General features: G+C 44.9%; 1 protein-coding gene across 3 annotated transcripts in view; it reads left to right on the top strand.

The window, feature by feature from the left end:
• Positions 1-16,534, top strand: part of cfap65 (cilia and flagella associated protein 65) — a 473,759-nt gene that overhangs the window by 255,111 nt on the left and 202,114 nt on the right. For all 3 annotated transcript variants that reach the window (XM_068034809.1, XM_068034810.1, XM_068034811.1), the window contains exon 38: positions 5,223-5,281. In XM_068034809.1, the coding sequence (XP_067890910.1) occupies positions 5,223-5,281 (59 nt within the window). The remainder of the gene's footprint in view (positions 1-5,222; positions 5,282-16,534) is intronic.

Genomic DNA, 16,534 nt, shown 5'->3' on the forward strand with positions numbered 1-16,534 from the left:
GGTAAATATACTACCCATTCAGCCACGGCTATGTTAATGTCGGTTGGCGAGAACAAGGGGAATGGGTGAGAGGGACCTGGTTGCGTGACAGGATATGGGCAGTATTTTCGATTCCAGAAAGCTAGGTGGGGAAGGATAGAACTGGAGCCAATCTTTACACACTTTGTAAGCTTTTATTTACCAATTAGAAACATGCATCTCCCCACCCAACAACAAGTTTCAATCTGCTCCTGTATATTGGAGCACAAGTGAATCTCCAGTTAATGCCCACCACCTGAATACAATTAAATACTCTGACTATACAATTAACACAGTAGAGTTTAGATGAGCTGAAGTTTATGGAGGAGGAAGACCAGCCGGGAGAGCATAGGTATAGTTGAGTTTTGATGTGACAGAAGTCTGGATGAAGATTTCAGGAGCAGAAGGACTCAGGCAGGGGCAGGAGATGTTGTGGAGGTGGAAGTCTTTGCGATGTTGATGCAGCAATGATTGGTCTATGGTTACAGCCCACTGCAGCATGGCCACATGAGGAAGGGAATTCCACGTGGCAGGATAGCACCAACTCCTGCATCATAGAATACACCAAGGCTGTCTGGGGCGATGCTGATAAACTTCTTGGGAGCATAGGAACGCGAGGAGGCCATTTAGCCCCTCAAGTCTGTTCTGCCAATCAGTGAGGTCATGGCTGTTCTGTGACCTAACTCCATAAATCCACATTTGCCCCATATCCCTTCATACCATTGGTTAACAAAAATCTATCAATCTCGGATTTAAAATTAACAATTGCAGTATGTGGAAGAGAGTTCCAAACTTCTTCCACCCTTTGTGTGTAGAGGTGTTTCCCAATTTCACTCCTGAAAGATCTGGCTCTAATTTCTAGTCTTTGTCCCCAAGTCTTCAACTTCCCAACCAGCAGAACTGGTCTCTCCCCATCTTGTGTGTGACAAAAATAATACTGCACCCACTTTATATCTCAGATATGGGCTTTGCTGCCAGGACTTCCACTGGGTAGAGTCTAGACAGCTGAAGGCATGGCTGACAATGGTGGGACAGGGAGGGGAGGGATGCACAACAGGCCAGAGTCAGAGGATCAAAGAGATCTTGGAGGGTTGTAGGAACTGGAGAAAATTACAGAGATAGGGAGGCGACGTGGCCATGGAGGAATTTGAAAACACAAGGATGAGAATTTTAAAATTGAGGAATTGGGGGATTGGGAGCTAATGTAGGTCAGTGAGCTGAAGAGTAATGGGTGAGCAAAACTTTGTGCTGGATAGGATATGTGCAACAGAGTTTTGGATGAGTTGTGACAAGGCTGCGCCAATCAATAATGACATTGCATATGGTGTAATTTCCATTATCAACCCAAGTAGAGGGACCCCAAGCCATGTCACTCCCCCAGCGCCCAGAGTATATAATGCACTGTGCATGTTAGTAGATGATCTTGAACTAATGGCAAAGAGAAACGGCTACAGTACCAATACTGAGACACATTAGGTAGTTTTAATATGACACATTAGGTAGTTTTAATATGGCACATGCGGTCTTGTCTTGCTGAAATTCTGGCAGACAGCTGGAGTCAAGACAACAGAGGTTACATAAGAACATAATAGTAGGAGTTGGAGTAGGCCATTCAGCCCTTCAAGTCTGCTCCACTATTCAAAATCAAGACTGACCTTCTACTTCAACTCCACCTTCTCGCACTAATCTCATGACCCTGTATTCCCTCAGTACCCAAAAATCTAGAAATCACAGTCTTGAATATATTCATTGACTGAGCATCCACAACCTTCTGGGATAGAGAATTCCAAAGATTCACAACCCTTTGAGTGAAGAAATTTCTCATCAGTCCTAAATGGCTGACCCTTTATTCTGAGACTCTGCAGGGAAATAGGCTCTCAGCATCTACCCTGTGAAATACCATAAGAATTTTACAGGTTCTGCTGTAAACAGTAAGTGGTATTGGCTGTGACTCTCAGCGATATTTTGTCCCAAGGAGCTACTGAATGCCAGTAGGGGCGGATGGAAGTTTTTTTATATATATGTGAAAAAGACTCGGCCACTCCTACTTGTGTCGATGCCAGTTACAGAAAGTTAGTACAAAGCTTGCAGGACGAGCACACTGCATGCGTGACTGTAATCAATATGTTAGGCTTGCATGCAGTGCGCACTCTCTGCAACTGTTATGCCAACTTCTTGTAACACTTTACCTGTCACATTTGCAACAGCCTTAATATCATGAAACAGAGTATCCTCCAACTCACAGTTGTGTCGTGAGAGGTGTCTGCACATCTGTCGGTCTGCCTGCATGTCTTTGTGTCTCTGCGTGTCTGTCTGTGCACATCTGTCTGCGAAAATGCGTGTGTGCTTGACAAACTGTGTGTGTGCATGTCTGTGGGCAACTGTGTATGTGTGTGTTTCTGTCTATGTGTCTGCATGCACGTGTGTCTGTCTGTGTAACAATCCCCTCTCCCCAACCAAAACAAATCCGTTATTTTAGCATGTTTTTTCTGGATGCTTCGAATTGGATGCAGTTGATTGGAGAATCCGTCATATTTACAGGAAAAATATTTGTCCGAGAGCAGTCGAAGTAATATCATTCCTTCTTAAACTACTGTGCTTTGTATGGGATATGTTGATCTTTCTGTCAGATTGAATTTTATATGAAAGATTTTATTCCCAAAAAAGCATGCATACAGTAAAAAAAAATCCTGGGATTAGGTTTACCGAGCTTAGATGTTGTGTGTCAAATGGGCAATGAAAATCAAAAGAAATGTACCGAGGGACTGTTGATATTGGAGCAGCTGGGTGTTTACAGTGAGGGATTCTTAGTGCATGTTAGTGCAGCTTGTAGTAGTGTGTGCTGTATAATGTTGATCTTTGTGTCAATCAAGTTGAATTTTAATCAGAATATGATCCAAGACCCACATAAGAAACCTGGGGATTAGGTTCACGGAGTCTGTGTGACTTTACTGTTTGGGTTTCAAAAAAATTAGAAAAGTGGTTTTGATTTTCTTTTCGCCCTCCTCCTCCTTCATCCATGGGTCTTTGAACCCGATTGTGGGGGTGGGGATTATATAACCATGAATCACTGCTGTTTATGTTGTAAGAATTCCCCTTTGATGCCTCCCAATTCCTCCGAATGGTTCAGTCAGTAGATGTGCAGGAATAGATGGCGCTGAGCCAGGTTCGATCTCGAGTTCGCTGCCCTCGACTGAAGTGGCAATGGAAGCGTTTAAATAAGCCCCGAGGCTCCTGGGCTGCAGAAAGCTATGCGGCAGTGGGAACTATCCATGATGCATGCTGTTGATTGCTCTCCAGTGGCTCCTGCTGGAAAGAAAGTCATATAGCGTTTTATGTCACACCTTTCATGACCTCAGAATGTCCCGAAGTGCCTTATAGCCAATTTACAAGTGCACTCACTGATGTAATGTAGGAAATGTGACATCGAATTGGCACACAGCAAGGTCCCACCAATGTAATAATGACCCGATCATTTGTTTTTTAGTTTTTCTTTGAGGGATAAATATTGGCCAGGACACCAGGGAGAGCAATCCTGCTCAAGGACAGTCAAGGCTTAGGGTATCCTAAATCTGTGCAGGGGTAATTCTGAATTTTAACCAGCAACTCCAACTAAAAGCAGGAATGAGCTTTCCTTTTTTTAAATTCATTCTTGGGATGTGCGTGTTGCTGGCAAGGCCAGTATTTGTTGCCTGTCCCTAATTGCCCTTTTGCAGGTGGTCGTGAGCTGCCTACAACTGCGTGGTTCATGGGATCATGGGAAATAGGAGCAGGAGTAGGCCATTCGGCCCGTCGAGCCTGCTCTGCCACTCAAACGGATTATGGCTGATCATCTACCTCGATACCATTTTTCCCCACTATTCCCATATCTCGATGTCATTAGTATCCAGACATCTATCGATTTCTGTCTTGAACATGCTCAATGATTGAGCTTCCACAGCCCTCTGGGCTGTGGATTCACCACCCTCTGAGTAAAGAAATTCCTTGTCATCTGAGTCTTAAATGGCCTGTCCCTTATTCTGAGACTGTGTTCCCTGGTTCTAGACTCACCAGCCAGAGAAAACGTCCTATCCACATCTACCCTGTCACGCCCTATAAGAATTTTGTAAGTTTCAATGAGTTCACCTCTTGTTCTTCAAAACTGTAGATAATACAGGCCCAGTTTCTGCAATCTCTCCTCATAAGACAATCCTGCCATCCCAGGGATTAGTCTGGTGAACCTCTGTTGCACTTCCTCGATGGCAAGTATATCCTTCCTTAGATAAGGAGACCAAAACTGTACACAATACTCCAGGTGCGGTCTCACCAAGGCTTTATACAATTGCCACAATACATCTTTACTCCTGTACTCAAATCCCCTTGCAATGAAGGCCAACGTACTATTTGCATTCTTAATTGCTTGCTGCACCTGCATACTAGCTTTTGGTGTACATGACCCCCAATCCCATGTACTCTAATTTTGTTTACTAACCTCCTGTGTGGGACCTTATCAAAAGCCTTCTGAAAATCCAAATACACCACATCCACTGGTTCTCCTTTATCTATGTTACAAGTAACATGGTTTGCTAGGCTGTTTTAGAAGACAGCTGCGAGTCAACCACATTGGTGTGGGTCTGGAGTCACATGTAGGCCAAATGGTAAGGGTGGCAGATTTCATCTCCTGAAGGACATTAATGAACCAGATGGGTTTTTTATGACAGTCCAGTAGTTTCATGATCATTATTAATGAAACAAGCATTTTATTCCAGATTTATTAACTGGTTAATTAACTGCCATGATGGCATTTGAACTCATGTCTCTGGACCATTCGTCCAGGCCTCTGGATTATTAGTCTAGTCACATTACCACTATGTTACCGCCCCCACAGTTGCTAGTCCAGCAAGGAATGCTCATTAAGACACTGTTGTGTGCAGGGGTATCTGGAAGCCTCTCCCTCTGCTCTGTGGAAGATGAACGCCTTCAGCTCCCATCAATCAAGCCTGTTGGTTGCTCATCAACCGCTCCCTTGAGTTGAAGACCTTACAGTGTATTTCCAGCTTCTTCTATACATATCTCGGATTTCCTCCGACTGGTAGTTTGTTTTTTCTCTGCCCTGGTGTGTTGGCCTGAATGTCTTCATTTTTTGCTCCACATGTTTTCAATTGAGCAGCAGGACAATTTTCAAGGGATGATTTCTAATCTTTTTTCCCATCTTGTGAGCCTAGATCGCTTGGAGACGGAGACTTTCAACGCAGAGGAATTTAAAGACAGATTTCTTGCAGAGGTAAGGGTGATTGGATTGATCTCTGTAGGGTTCTTGAGCAGAGATGGGGGTTGTGTGGAAGTATTATTCATTGCAAGTTGGCTGCGTCTCCCTGTGTCACACGGTCTTTTACCGTGTGTCAACTCGTCCCTTTGATACGGTGTGACATTGAGCATGACATGAAACAGCAGCACAAGAATCTTGTGGGGATTTTCCTGATCTGTGTATGGGCATCAGTCATTCACTGAAGTAACTCAATTAGGCATTCGGAGCATACTTGAAATTCACAGTCTTAACTCACCCCATGTAGCAAATTCCACATTCTAGCCACTCTCTGAGTAAAGAAGCTTCTCTAGAATTCAATATTCGATTAAATCTTGTGAGTATAATTCTTATATTTATGAACCCTAGTTTTGGACACTTCCAAAAGTGGAAACATCTTTCTACTTTTACCCTATCAAACCCTTTCATAATTTTAATGGCCTCTAGCAGGTCACCCCTCATTGTTCTCTTTTCTAGAGAGAGAAGCCCCAGCCTGTTCAGTCTTTCCTGATAGTTGTATCGTCTCCATTCTGGTATCATCCCTGTAAATCTCTTTTGCACCTGTTCCAGTACCTCTATATCCTTTCAGTAATATGGAGACCAGAACTCCTAAGTGTGGTCTAGCCGAGGTTCCATATACGTTTAACATAACTTCTCTGCTTTTCAATTCTATTCCTCTACAAACATAAGAACATAAGAAATAGGAGCAGGAGTAGGCCATTCAGCCCTTCGAGCCTGCTCCGCCATTCAATGAAATGATGGCTGATCTTCTACTTCAACACCATTTTCCCACACTATCCCCTATCCCTTGATGTTTTTAATACGCAGAAATCTATTGATCTCAGTCTTGAACATACTCAACAACTGAGCCACCACAGCCTCTGGGGCAGAGAACTCCAAAGATTCACCACCCTCTGAGTAAAGAAATTCCTCCTCATCTCAGTCCTAAATGGCTTGCCCCTAATTCTGGGACTGTGTCCCCTGGTCTGGACTCCGCAACCAGGAAAAACATCCTTCCTGCATCAACTCTGTTGAACCCTATAAGAATTTTGTATGTTTGAGTGTGATCAGCTCTCATTCTTCTAAACTCCAGAGAATAAAGGTCCAGCCAATTTAATCTTTCTTCACAGGACAATCCATCATCCCAGGAATTAGTTTGGTGAACCTTTGTTGTACTTCCTCTGTGGCAACTATATTTTTCTTTAGGTAAGGAGACCAAAACTACACAGAATACTCCAGATTGCAGTAAGACATCTTTACTCCTATACTCAAATCCTCTTGTACTAAAGGCCAACATACCACTTGCCTTCTTAATTGCTTGCTGTACCTGCATGTTAGCTTTCAGTGACTCATGAACAAGGACACCCAAGTCCCTTTGAAGTTCAGCACTTCCCAACCTCTCGCCATTTAAGAAATACTCTGTATTTCTGTTTTTCCTACCGAAGTGCATAACCTCACATTTCTCCACATTGTATTCCATTGCCAAATTTTTGTCCACTCACTTGGCCTCTCCAAACCCCTTTGAAGCGTATTTACATCCTCCTCACAACTCTCAGTTCCATCTAGTTTTGTGTCATCTCCAAACTTGGAAATATTGCATGTAATCCCCACATCAAATCATTGATATAGATTGTGAATAGCTGGGGCCCAAGCACTGATCCTTGTGGTACCCCACTAGTCACAGCCTTCCAACCTGAAAATGACCCATTTATTCTCTGTTTTCTGTCCATTAACCAGTCCTCAATCCATGCCAGTATATTCCCCCCAATCCCATGTGCTCTAATTTTGTTTACTAACCTCTTGTGCGAGATCTTATCAAAAGCTTGCTTAAAATCTAAATTTACCACATTAATCAGTTCCCCCTTATCTATTCTGCTAGTTACATCCTCAAAAAACTCCAAGAGGTTTGTTAAACATGATTTCCCTTTCTTAAATCCATGTTGACTCTGCCCAATGCTACCATTATTTTCTAAGTGTCCTGTTACTTATTTATTTAGAGATACAGCACTAAAACAGGCCCTTCGGCCCACCGAGTCTGTGCCGACCATCAACCACCCATTTATACTAATCCTACACTAATCGCATATTCCTGCCACATCCCCACCTTCCCTATATTCCCCTACCACCACTAGGGGCAATTTATAATGGCCAATTTACCTATCAACCTGCAAGTCTTTGGCTGTGGGAGGAAACTGGAGCACCCGGAGGAAACCCACGTGGTCACAGGGAGAACTTGTAAACTCTGCACAGGCAGGACCCAGAATTGAACCCGGGTCGCTGGAGCTGTGAGGCTGCGGTGCTAACCACTGTGCCGCATTTTCCCTATAACTGATGTTCAACTAACAGGTCTGTAGTTCCGTTTTCTCTCTCATTCCTTTCTTAAATAGCAAGGTTACAATTGCCACCTTCCAATCTGCAGGAACCATTCCAGAATCTGTAGAATTTGAAAGATGACCACCAATGCATCTGCTATCTCTGCAGCCAATTTCTCCACAGAAATGAATTCCGCTGCTTTGTTTGCATTTTTGTGACTTTATTAACCTGGATCACTACTGTTAGTGATTTGTGAATTTGTGCCCCTCAATCCCCTTTGCGCTTATACTCCATTCAGACACTTCTTGCCAAGGAGTAGGTGGTCTCCTTATTCCTCCTCCCAAAGATGCATCACCTTGCACAAATTAAGCAATTTTTTTTCCAAAAAAAAGAGAAGGAATGGGTTGTGATCATCACTCGGACACAAAACCACAAACCACAAAGCATGGCCAATCTAGTCCTCCAGCTGTGCTTTGTGCCTAGTGTGTGGGGTGGTAATTACAGAGAAGTGCTGCTGAGGTGAAGCTATGCTGAACTGAATGAAATCTGTGTTGGGCGTATGTGTGCAGTATCCTTCAAAGGGCTGGTACACATACTGAAACGTGGGATTGAATAGTAGGGCTGCCTTGTGTTGACCCCTTAGTGATGACAGCAATGATGTGTTTGTACCCCTGATGCCATTTGTTATGTCAGCTTTTTTTGGTGGTCAATTTTCTGCTTTTCAAGGTGAGGGGAGGCATTAGCAAAGTAAATTCCATTTCAGGCATCAAACACTCCCAGGGCAGGTACAGCATGGGTTAGATGCAGAGTAAAGTTCCCTCTACACTGCCCCATTAAACACTCCCAGGGCAGGTACAGCACGGGTTAGATACAGAGTAAAGCTCCCTCTACACTGTCTGATCAAATACTACCAGTGCTTTGCCTGTGCTGGGATGAGGGAGCAGTACCACAGGACATGCGCAATGCCAATATCATCACCTTCTATAAGAACAAGGGTGACTGCGATGACTGCAACAACTACCGTGGAATCTCCCTGCTCAGCATAGTGGGGAAAGTCTTCGCTTCAGTCGTTTTAAACAGACTCCAGAAGCTGGCCGAGCGTGTCTACCCTGAGGCACAGTGTGGCTTTCGAGCAGAGAGATCCACCATTGACATGCTGTTCTCCCTTCGCCATTTACAGGAGAAATGCCGCGAACAACAGATGCCCCTCTACGTTGCTTTCATTGATCTCACCAAAGCCTTTGACCTCGTCAGCAGATGTGGTCTCTTCAGACTACTAGCAAAGATCGAATGTCCACCAAAGCTACTAAGTATCATCACCTCATTCCATGACAATATGAAAGGCACAATTCTGCAGAGCGGTGCCTCATCAGACCCCTTTCCTACCTTGAGTGGCGTGAAGCAGGGCTGTGTTCTCGCACCTACACTGTTTGAGATCTTTAGATTTAGATTTGGATTTAGAGATACAGCACTGAAACAGGCCCTTCAGCCCACCGAGTCTGTGCCGACTGTTAACCACCCATTTATACTAATCCTACACTAATCCCATATTCCTACCACATCCTCACTTGTCCCTATATTCCCCTACCACCTACCTATACTAGGGGCAATTTATAAATCAACCTGCAAGTCTTTTGGCAGTGGGAGGAAACGGAGCACCCGGAGGAAACCCACGCAGACACAGGGAGAACTTGCAAACTCCACACAGGCAGTACCCAGAATTGAACCCGGGTCGCTGGAGCTGTGAGGCTGCGGTGCTAACCACTGCGCCCTGCTGCTCTCGCATGCGTTCAAGTCTTCAGAAGAAGGAATTTTCCTCCACCCAAGATCAGGTGGCAGGTTGTTCAACCTTTCCCGTCTGAGCGAAGACCAAAGTACGGAAGGTCCTCATCGGAGAACTCCTCTTTGCTGACAATGCTGCATTAACATCCCACACAGAAGAGTGTCTGCAGAGACTAATCGACAGGATTGCAACTGCCTGCAACGAATTTGGCCTAACCATCAGTTTCAAGAAAACGAACCTCATGGGACAGGGCGTCAGAAATGCTCCATTCATCAATATCGGTGACCATGCTCTGGAAGTGGTTCAAGAGTTCACCTACCTAGGCTCAACTATCACCAGTAACCTGTCTCTCGATGCAGAAATCAACAAGCACATGGGTAAGGCGTCCGCTGCTATGTCTAGACTGGCCAAGAGAGTATGGGAAAATGGCGCACTGACACGGAACACAAAAGTCCGAGTGTATCAAGCCTGTGTCCTCAGTACCTTGCTCTACGGCAGCGAGGCCTGGACAACGTATGTCAGCCAAGAACGAGGTCTCAATTCATTCCATCTTCGCTGCCTCCGGAGAATACTTGGGATCAGGTGGCAGGACCATATCTCCAATGCAGAAGTCCTCGAGGCGGTCAACATCCCCAGCATATACACCCTACTGAGCCAGTGGCACTTGAGATGGCTTGGCCACGTGAGCCGCATGGAAGATGGCAGGATCCCCAAGGACACATTGTACAGTGAGCTCGTCACTGCTTTCAGACCCACCGGCCATCCATGTCTCCACTTTAAAGACATATGCAAACGCGACATGAAGTCCTGTGACATTAACCACAAGTCGTGGGAGTCAGTTGCCAGCGATCGCCAGAGCTGGCGGCAGCCATAAAGGCGGGGCTAAAGAGAGGCGAGTCTTAGCAGTTGGCAGGAAAAAAGACAGAGGCGAAAGGGGAGAGCCAACTGTGCAACAGCCCCGACAAACAAATTTCTCTGCAGCACCTGTGGAAGAGCCTGTCACTCTAGAATTGGCCTTTATAGCCACTCCAGGCGCTGCTTCACAAACCACTGACCACCTCCAGGCGCTTACTCATTGTCTCTCGAGACAAGGAGGCCAAAGAAGAAGAAAACTCCCTATACACTGGCAGATCAAACACTCTCAGAGCAAGTACAGCACAGGTTAGATGCAGAATAAAGCTCCTTCTGCATTATCCTGTCAAGCACTCTGAGTTTGGATCCAACTTAGTTAGAACCTGAACAGAGGAAGTGAGTTATACAAAGCATGTCCTGTACTAATATGAGGCACTGAATTTTAAAGCCTGTCCGTTGTCGGTAACGGTGGTGGGGGGACAATGAAGTTCAATACGGCGGCAGGCCCCGTACTGATCTCAGCGGCGAGGCCTCATGGTGGCTGCTCCGCCGCTCGGCGACACGACCCCATTTCAATACGTAAATCCATTTACATTCCTGATTTAATGAAGGTCCCGTCGCCTCCTTAATTGCTGCACCGATCTTCATTCGGGAAGCTGACGGTACTGCGCCTTCTAATCCCCATTCGAGGAAATGTGGCGGGATACCTGTGTGAAGGGAGAGGAGGATTTTTTCTCTTTGCAGGAGGTGGGGAGCCAGGTGACAGTACTGCTGATTGGTCAGGGGACGTTGGTAATGGGAAGGAGTAAAGGATAAAGATGCTGAACTTTGGGGACATGGGGGAGGCATGGGGAGGGAAGGTCAAATTCTCAATATTGGAAATCTGGGGTGGGGGAGAAAGGGCGGAAATGTTTGGAATGCCATTGCGGGGGTATGGAAAATGCATGGGAAGGTCATTTAATTGTGTTTTGATAAACTTTACTTCCCTGGCCCTTTAAATTTTAAATGTGCATTGAGGGCTGTCAGCCCTTTAAAAATGGCGCCAGCACCTGCGCATTGGTGCCGGACACTGTTGCCTGTGGTGGCTTGCCCACCCCTCCACGTCATCATGGGGGGCAGGCACCGCGGCCATGCAAATGAGCTCCTGCGTTTGAAATCACGGCAGCTGCGTGACGTGGTGCCCGTACTTGCAGGCCACATTTTTTTTTATCTCCGCTGCCTACTTTGGCGGCGGACTTTTAAAATGCAGCTCGAGGAAACAGTTACGCAGAGAGTGCTCTTCTGTAGTGGAGGCAAGGACTCTGGAATCATTCAAGACATGTCTAGATAATGTGAGGGTAGCGATGTACGTTTCTGTGAAAGGGTGAGATGGATTGACTGGTCTCCCTCACACATAATTAGCTTTGTGATTGGAAGACTAGGTTGGCTACACCAAGTTCAAACTGGCTAAAGACAAGTTTTTACAACTGGTAAAGAATGAAATTGCATTTATATAGCACCTTTCATGACCTCAGACAGTCCCAAAGTGCTTAACAGTGAAATACTTTTGAAATATTGTCACTGTCGTAATGTAGGAAACGTGGAATACAGTTTGTGCACAGCACGGTCCCACAAGCAGCAGTGTGAAAGTAGCCAGGTTAGGTATTTGCCTGATGTTGGTTGAGGGAAAATTGTCTTCCAGGACACCAGGGAAAACTTTCCTGCTCTTCTTTGAAATTGTGCCATGGAATCTTTTACTTCCACCCAAGGGGGCAGATGGGACTTTGGTTTAACGTCTCATTCAAATGATGGCATCTCTGGCTGTGCAGCTCCCCCTCATTACTGGCACTGAGAGTGTCAGCCTAGATTAGAGTGGAGTTCTTTGAGGGGTTTACATATGCTGTGGATGAAGGGGAACTGATGGATGTATTGTACTTAGATTTCCAGAAGGCATTTGATAAGGCGCCACATCAAAGCAAATTGCAGAAAATAAAAGCTCATGGTGTAGAGGATAACATATCAGCATGGATAGAAGATTGGTTAGCTAACAGGAAACAGAGTAGGCATAAATGGGTCATTTTCTGGTTGGCAAGATGTAACAAGTGGTGTGCCACAGGGATCTGTACTGGGGCCTCAACTTATTACAGTTTTATATAAATGACTTAGATGAAGGGATCAAAGGTATGGTTGCTAAATTTGCTGCTGACACAAAGAGAGGTAGGAAAGTAGGTTGTGAAGAGGACATAAGGGGACTACAAAGGGAAGTAGATAGGATAAGTGAGTGGGCAAAGATCTGGCAGATGGAGTATAATGTGGGAAAATGCAAAGTTGTCCATTTTGCAGGAAGAATAACAAAGAAGCATATTGTATAAATGGTGAGAGATTGTGGAGCTCTGAGATGCAGAGGGATCTGGGTGTCCTAATGCATGAATTGCACAAGGTTAGTATGCAGTTACAGCATGCAATTAGGAAAGCTAATAGAATGTTGTCGTTTATCGCGAGGGGAATTGAATACAAAAGTAGGGAGGTTATGCTTCAGCTATACAGGGCATTGGTGAGACCGCATCTGGAGTACTGTGTACAGTACTGGTCTCCTATTTAAGGAAGGATGTAAATGCGTTGGAAGCAATTCAAAGAAGGTTTACTAGACTAATACTTGGAATGGGCGGGTTGTCTGATGAGGAAAGATTGGACAGGCTGGGCTTGTATCTGCTGGAATTTAGAAGAGTAAGAGGCGACTTGATTGAAACATAAGATCATGAGGGGTCTTGACAGGGTGGATGTGGAAAGCATGTTTCCTCTTGTGGGAGAATCTAGAACCAGGGGTCACTGTTTAAAAATAAGGGGTCGCCCATTTAAGACAGATGAGGAGAACTTTTTTCTCTCAGAAGGTCGTGAGTCTTTGGAACTCTCTTCCTCATTAGGCGGTGGAGGCAGAGTCTTTGAATATGTTTAAGGCAGAGGTAGATAGATTCTTGATAAGCAAGGGGGGTGAAAGGTTATCGGGGGTAGGTGGTAATGTGGAGAAATCAGTTCAGCCATGAACTTATTGAATGGCGGAGCAGGTTCGAAGGGCCAAGTGGCCTACTCCTGCTCCTAATCCCAATTCGTATGTTCGTAGATTATGTGCTTGAATCTCTGGAGTGGGTCTTAGAACCTACGACTTCCTGACATAGAGGCGAGAGTGAGGTCAGGCAGTTCCTCATCATGCACGAAGTGATTTAAGATTTGGAATGAATTTCTGGACACAATACTGGAGGCGAAAACCCTGGAATGATTTTAAGAAACGTTGGGATGCCGTGATGAGGGAGATGGTAGGTTTTTAGATGCTATAAATGATCTACCTCATCCGTACTGATCTTGTACTGCTGTGCTCACTGTGTACTCAGTCTCCTCTGCACTGATACCCAAAGGCTGGATGAGACCATCGCTCCCCACCCCACCACCCCCCCCCACCGACAACATGCTTCTGCTTGCTGGTCTACATTGGCTCCGGTCTAGCAACAGGTCAATTCCAAAATTCTCATCTTTGTTTTTAAATCTCTCCTTGGCCTCGCCCAACAACCCTTCCCCCCAACACTACCCCCCCCAACACCAGCCACCCCCCCCCCCCCAATCACCCTCCCAACAAGCTCTGTGACATCCTCCAGCCCGACAACTGTCCGAGATCTCTGCATCCCTCTAATTCTGACCTCTTGCGCATCCCCGATTTTAAACTCTCCACCGTTGGTAGCCGTGCCTTCAGCTGCCTGGACCCTGGAATTCCCTCCCTAAACCTCTCCGCCTCTCTACCTCTCTCTCCTCCTTTAGAACACTCCTTAAAACTTACCTCTTTGGCCACGGTTTTGGTCACCTGCTCTAATATTTCCTTATATGGCTTGTGTGCCAGATTTTGTTTGATAACGCTCCTGTGAAACGCCTTGGGACATTTTTACTGAGTTAAAGGTGCTATTGAAATATAAGCTGCTGTTGTTGTCAACGCTGTGACCAGTATACATGCACCTGCTCCCGCCTTTTGCAGTCCTTCGTATGAAAAAGATTTCAATTGTGGACTTGGAATTCCTGAAACAGGATATCAGTAAACTAGGATAATTCACAGAATAGAATTGAAAGAAACAAAAAGAAAGAGCTTGCATTTATATAGCACCTTTCACACCCTCGGGATGTCCCAAAGTGCTTCCCAGCCAATGAAGTCATTTTGAAGTGAGTTCTCTGTTTGTAGGAAACGCAGCAGCCAATTTGAGCACAGTAAGATCCCACCAAGAGCAATGTGCTGATGACCAGACAGTCTATTTTTTAGTTATGTTGATTGAGGGATAAATATTGGCCTTGTTACCAGGAAGAACTCCCCTGCTCTCATTCAAAATAGTATCCTGGGATCTTTAACATCTATCCGAGGGCAGATGGGGGCCTTGGTTTAATGTCTTATTCGTTAGATGGCCAGTAAGATTACTCCGACAGGGAGAAGAATCCAGACTTTTCTTTTGCTAAATTCATCATTTTGCTTTGGCATTTTGTCCCCTATTCAATTGCACAGGAACGTTTATTTACAAATTCCAAAAGTTCTGCAGAAGATTTGAGCTTTGTTACATTAGCTACTTCCTGCCATCTGAGGGCACCAGTGCCTTTAAATATAGTAACTCACTTGCAATCTCTAGTGGCAGTGAATCGACAATATGCTTTTTCAATCTTAATACTTTCAAGTCCCAAGTTATGCACCTATGTAACATGTTGCAAAGTGTGAGTGTTAGCTTTATTTTGAAGTTACCGAGAATTACTATGTTTTTTTCAGGCCATTTTAATTTTCATTGTAAATGAATATTTTTGTTTAATCAGTGAAAGTTGATGAAGTCATCATGGAGACTGTCTGGGACGAGTGCATGTATGCGATAATTTTGCTCCCTCACAAAACCTGTGCTTTATAGCTCCTCCCAGCTAGTTCCTCTTTCCCACCCCTCCTCCACTGATGTCATTGAAACTTGCACTTTAAATGAAAGCATTCTAGACCAAGAAATTAAATTATTGTAATCTGTGGCTGAGATTCAGTTTGTAAAGGTGGAGTATTCCATTAACTCATGACATCACAAAGTAATAAGGGTGTCCATAAACTGGATCCTGCAGGATTGGATCAGGTGGATAGAGAAACATTTCCTCTGGTGGAGGAGTGCAGCACAATTGATGACATAACCTTGAAAGGTAGAGCTAGGCCATTCAGGGGTGATGTCAGGAAGCACTTCTTCACGTAAAGGGTAGTGAAAATCTGGAACTCTCCTCCATCCCCCCAAAAAGCTGTTGAAGCTGGGGGTGGTGGGTGGGGTCAATTAAAAATTTCAGAACCAAGATTGATAGATATTTGTTGGGTAAGGGTATTAAAGGTTGCGGCTAAGATGCAGATCAGCCATGATCTCGTTGTATGGCGGCAGAACAGGCCCAAAGGGCTGAATGGTCTCCTCCTGTTCCTGTGTTCAATATTAACAAGTAAGTAATTGATTCAAACTTTGCTAAGAAAAAGTCAGATGCACAGTTCAGATATACCTTCATGCTGAGACATGTGGAATAGTTACCAGGGAAGGTGTGGAAGTCGAGGATGATGGGTACATTTTTGACAGATGGGGCTCCCCACAAGATCAACATGGATAAGGAAGCTGTTTGGCTTGGGATACAGAGTGGAGGTACAGTACGGGGTGATGCACAGCCAAATATAAAAGAGAAACTAAGTCAGTCTGGTAGGCGGAGCAAATATAGACCTGTTAAGGCACAAGCGAATAATGCAAGGCTGGTTTGCATCTATTTTAACACAAGGAGTTTTACAAGTAAGGCGGATGAATTGAGGGTGTTGATTAACATATGGGAATATGATATTATTGCTATCACAGAGACATGGTTGAGGGAAGGACAGGACTGGCTGCTTAATATTCCAGGGTATAGAATCTTCAAGCGGGGCGGTGGGGGGTGTATAAGAGGAGGTGGCATTGCACTTTAGATCAAGGAGTCAATTACTGCAGTAAGGAGGGATGATATCTTGGTAGGTTCCTCAAATGAGGCCGTATGGGTAGAACTTAAAAACAAAAAGTGCGGAATCACTTTGCTGGGAGTGTACTACAGGCCTCCAAACAGTCAGGGAGAGATAGAGAAGCAGATATGTAGGCAAATCTCAGAGAGGTGTAAAAATAATAGGGGATTTCAACTTACCCAATATTAACTGGGATAGTCATAGTGCGAAAGGTTTAAAGGGGGTGGAATTCTTAAAGTGCATCCAGGAAAGCTTTTTGAGCCAGCACGTAGAAAGTCCTACAAGAGAAGGG

This window comes from Heterodontus francisci, chromosome 7, assembly GCF_036365525.1.
Source record: "Heterodontus francisci isolate sHetFra1 chromosome 7, sHetFra1.hap1, whole genome shotgun sequence".
Taxonomy (NCBI): domain Eukaryota; kingdom Metazoa; phylum Chordata; class Chondrichthyes; order Heterodontiformes; family Heterodontidae; genus Heterodontus; species Heterodontus francisci.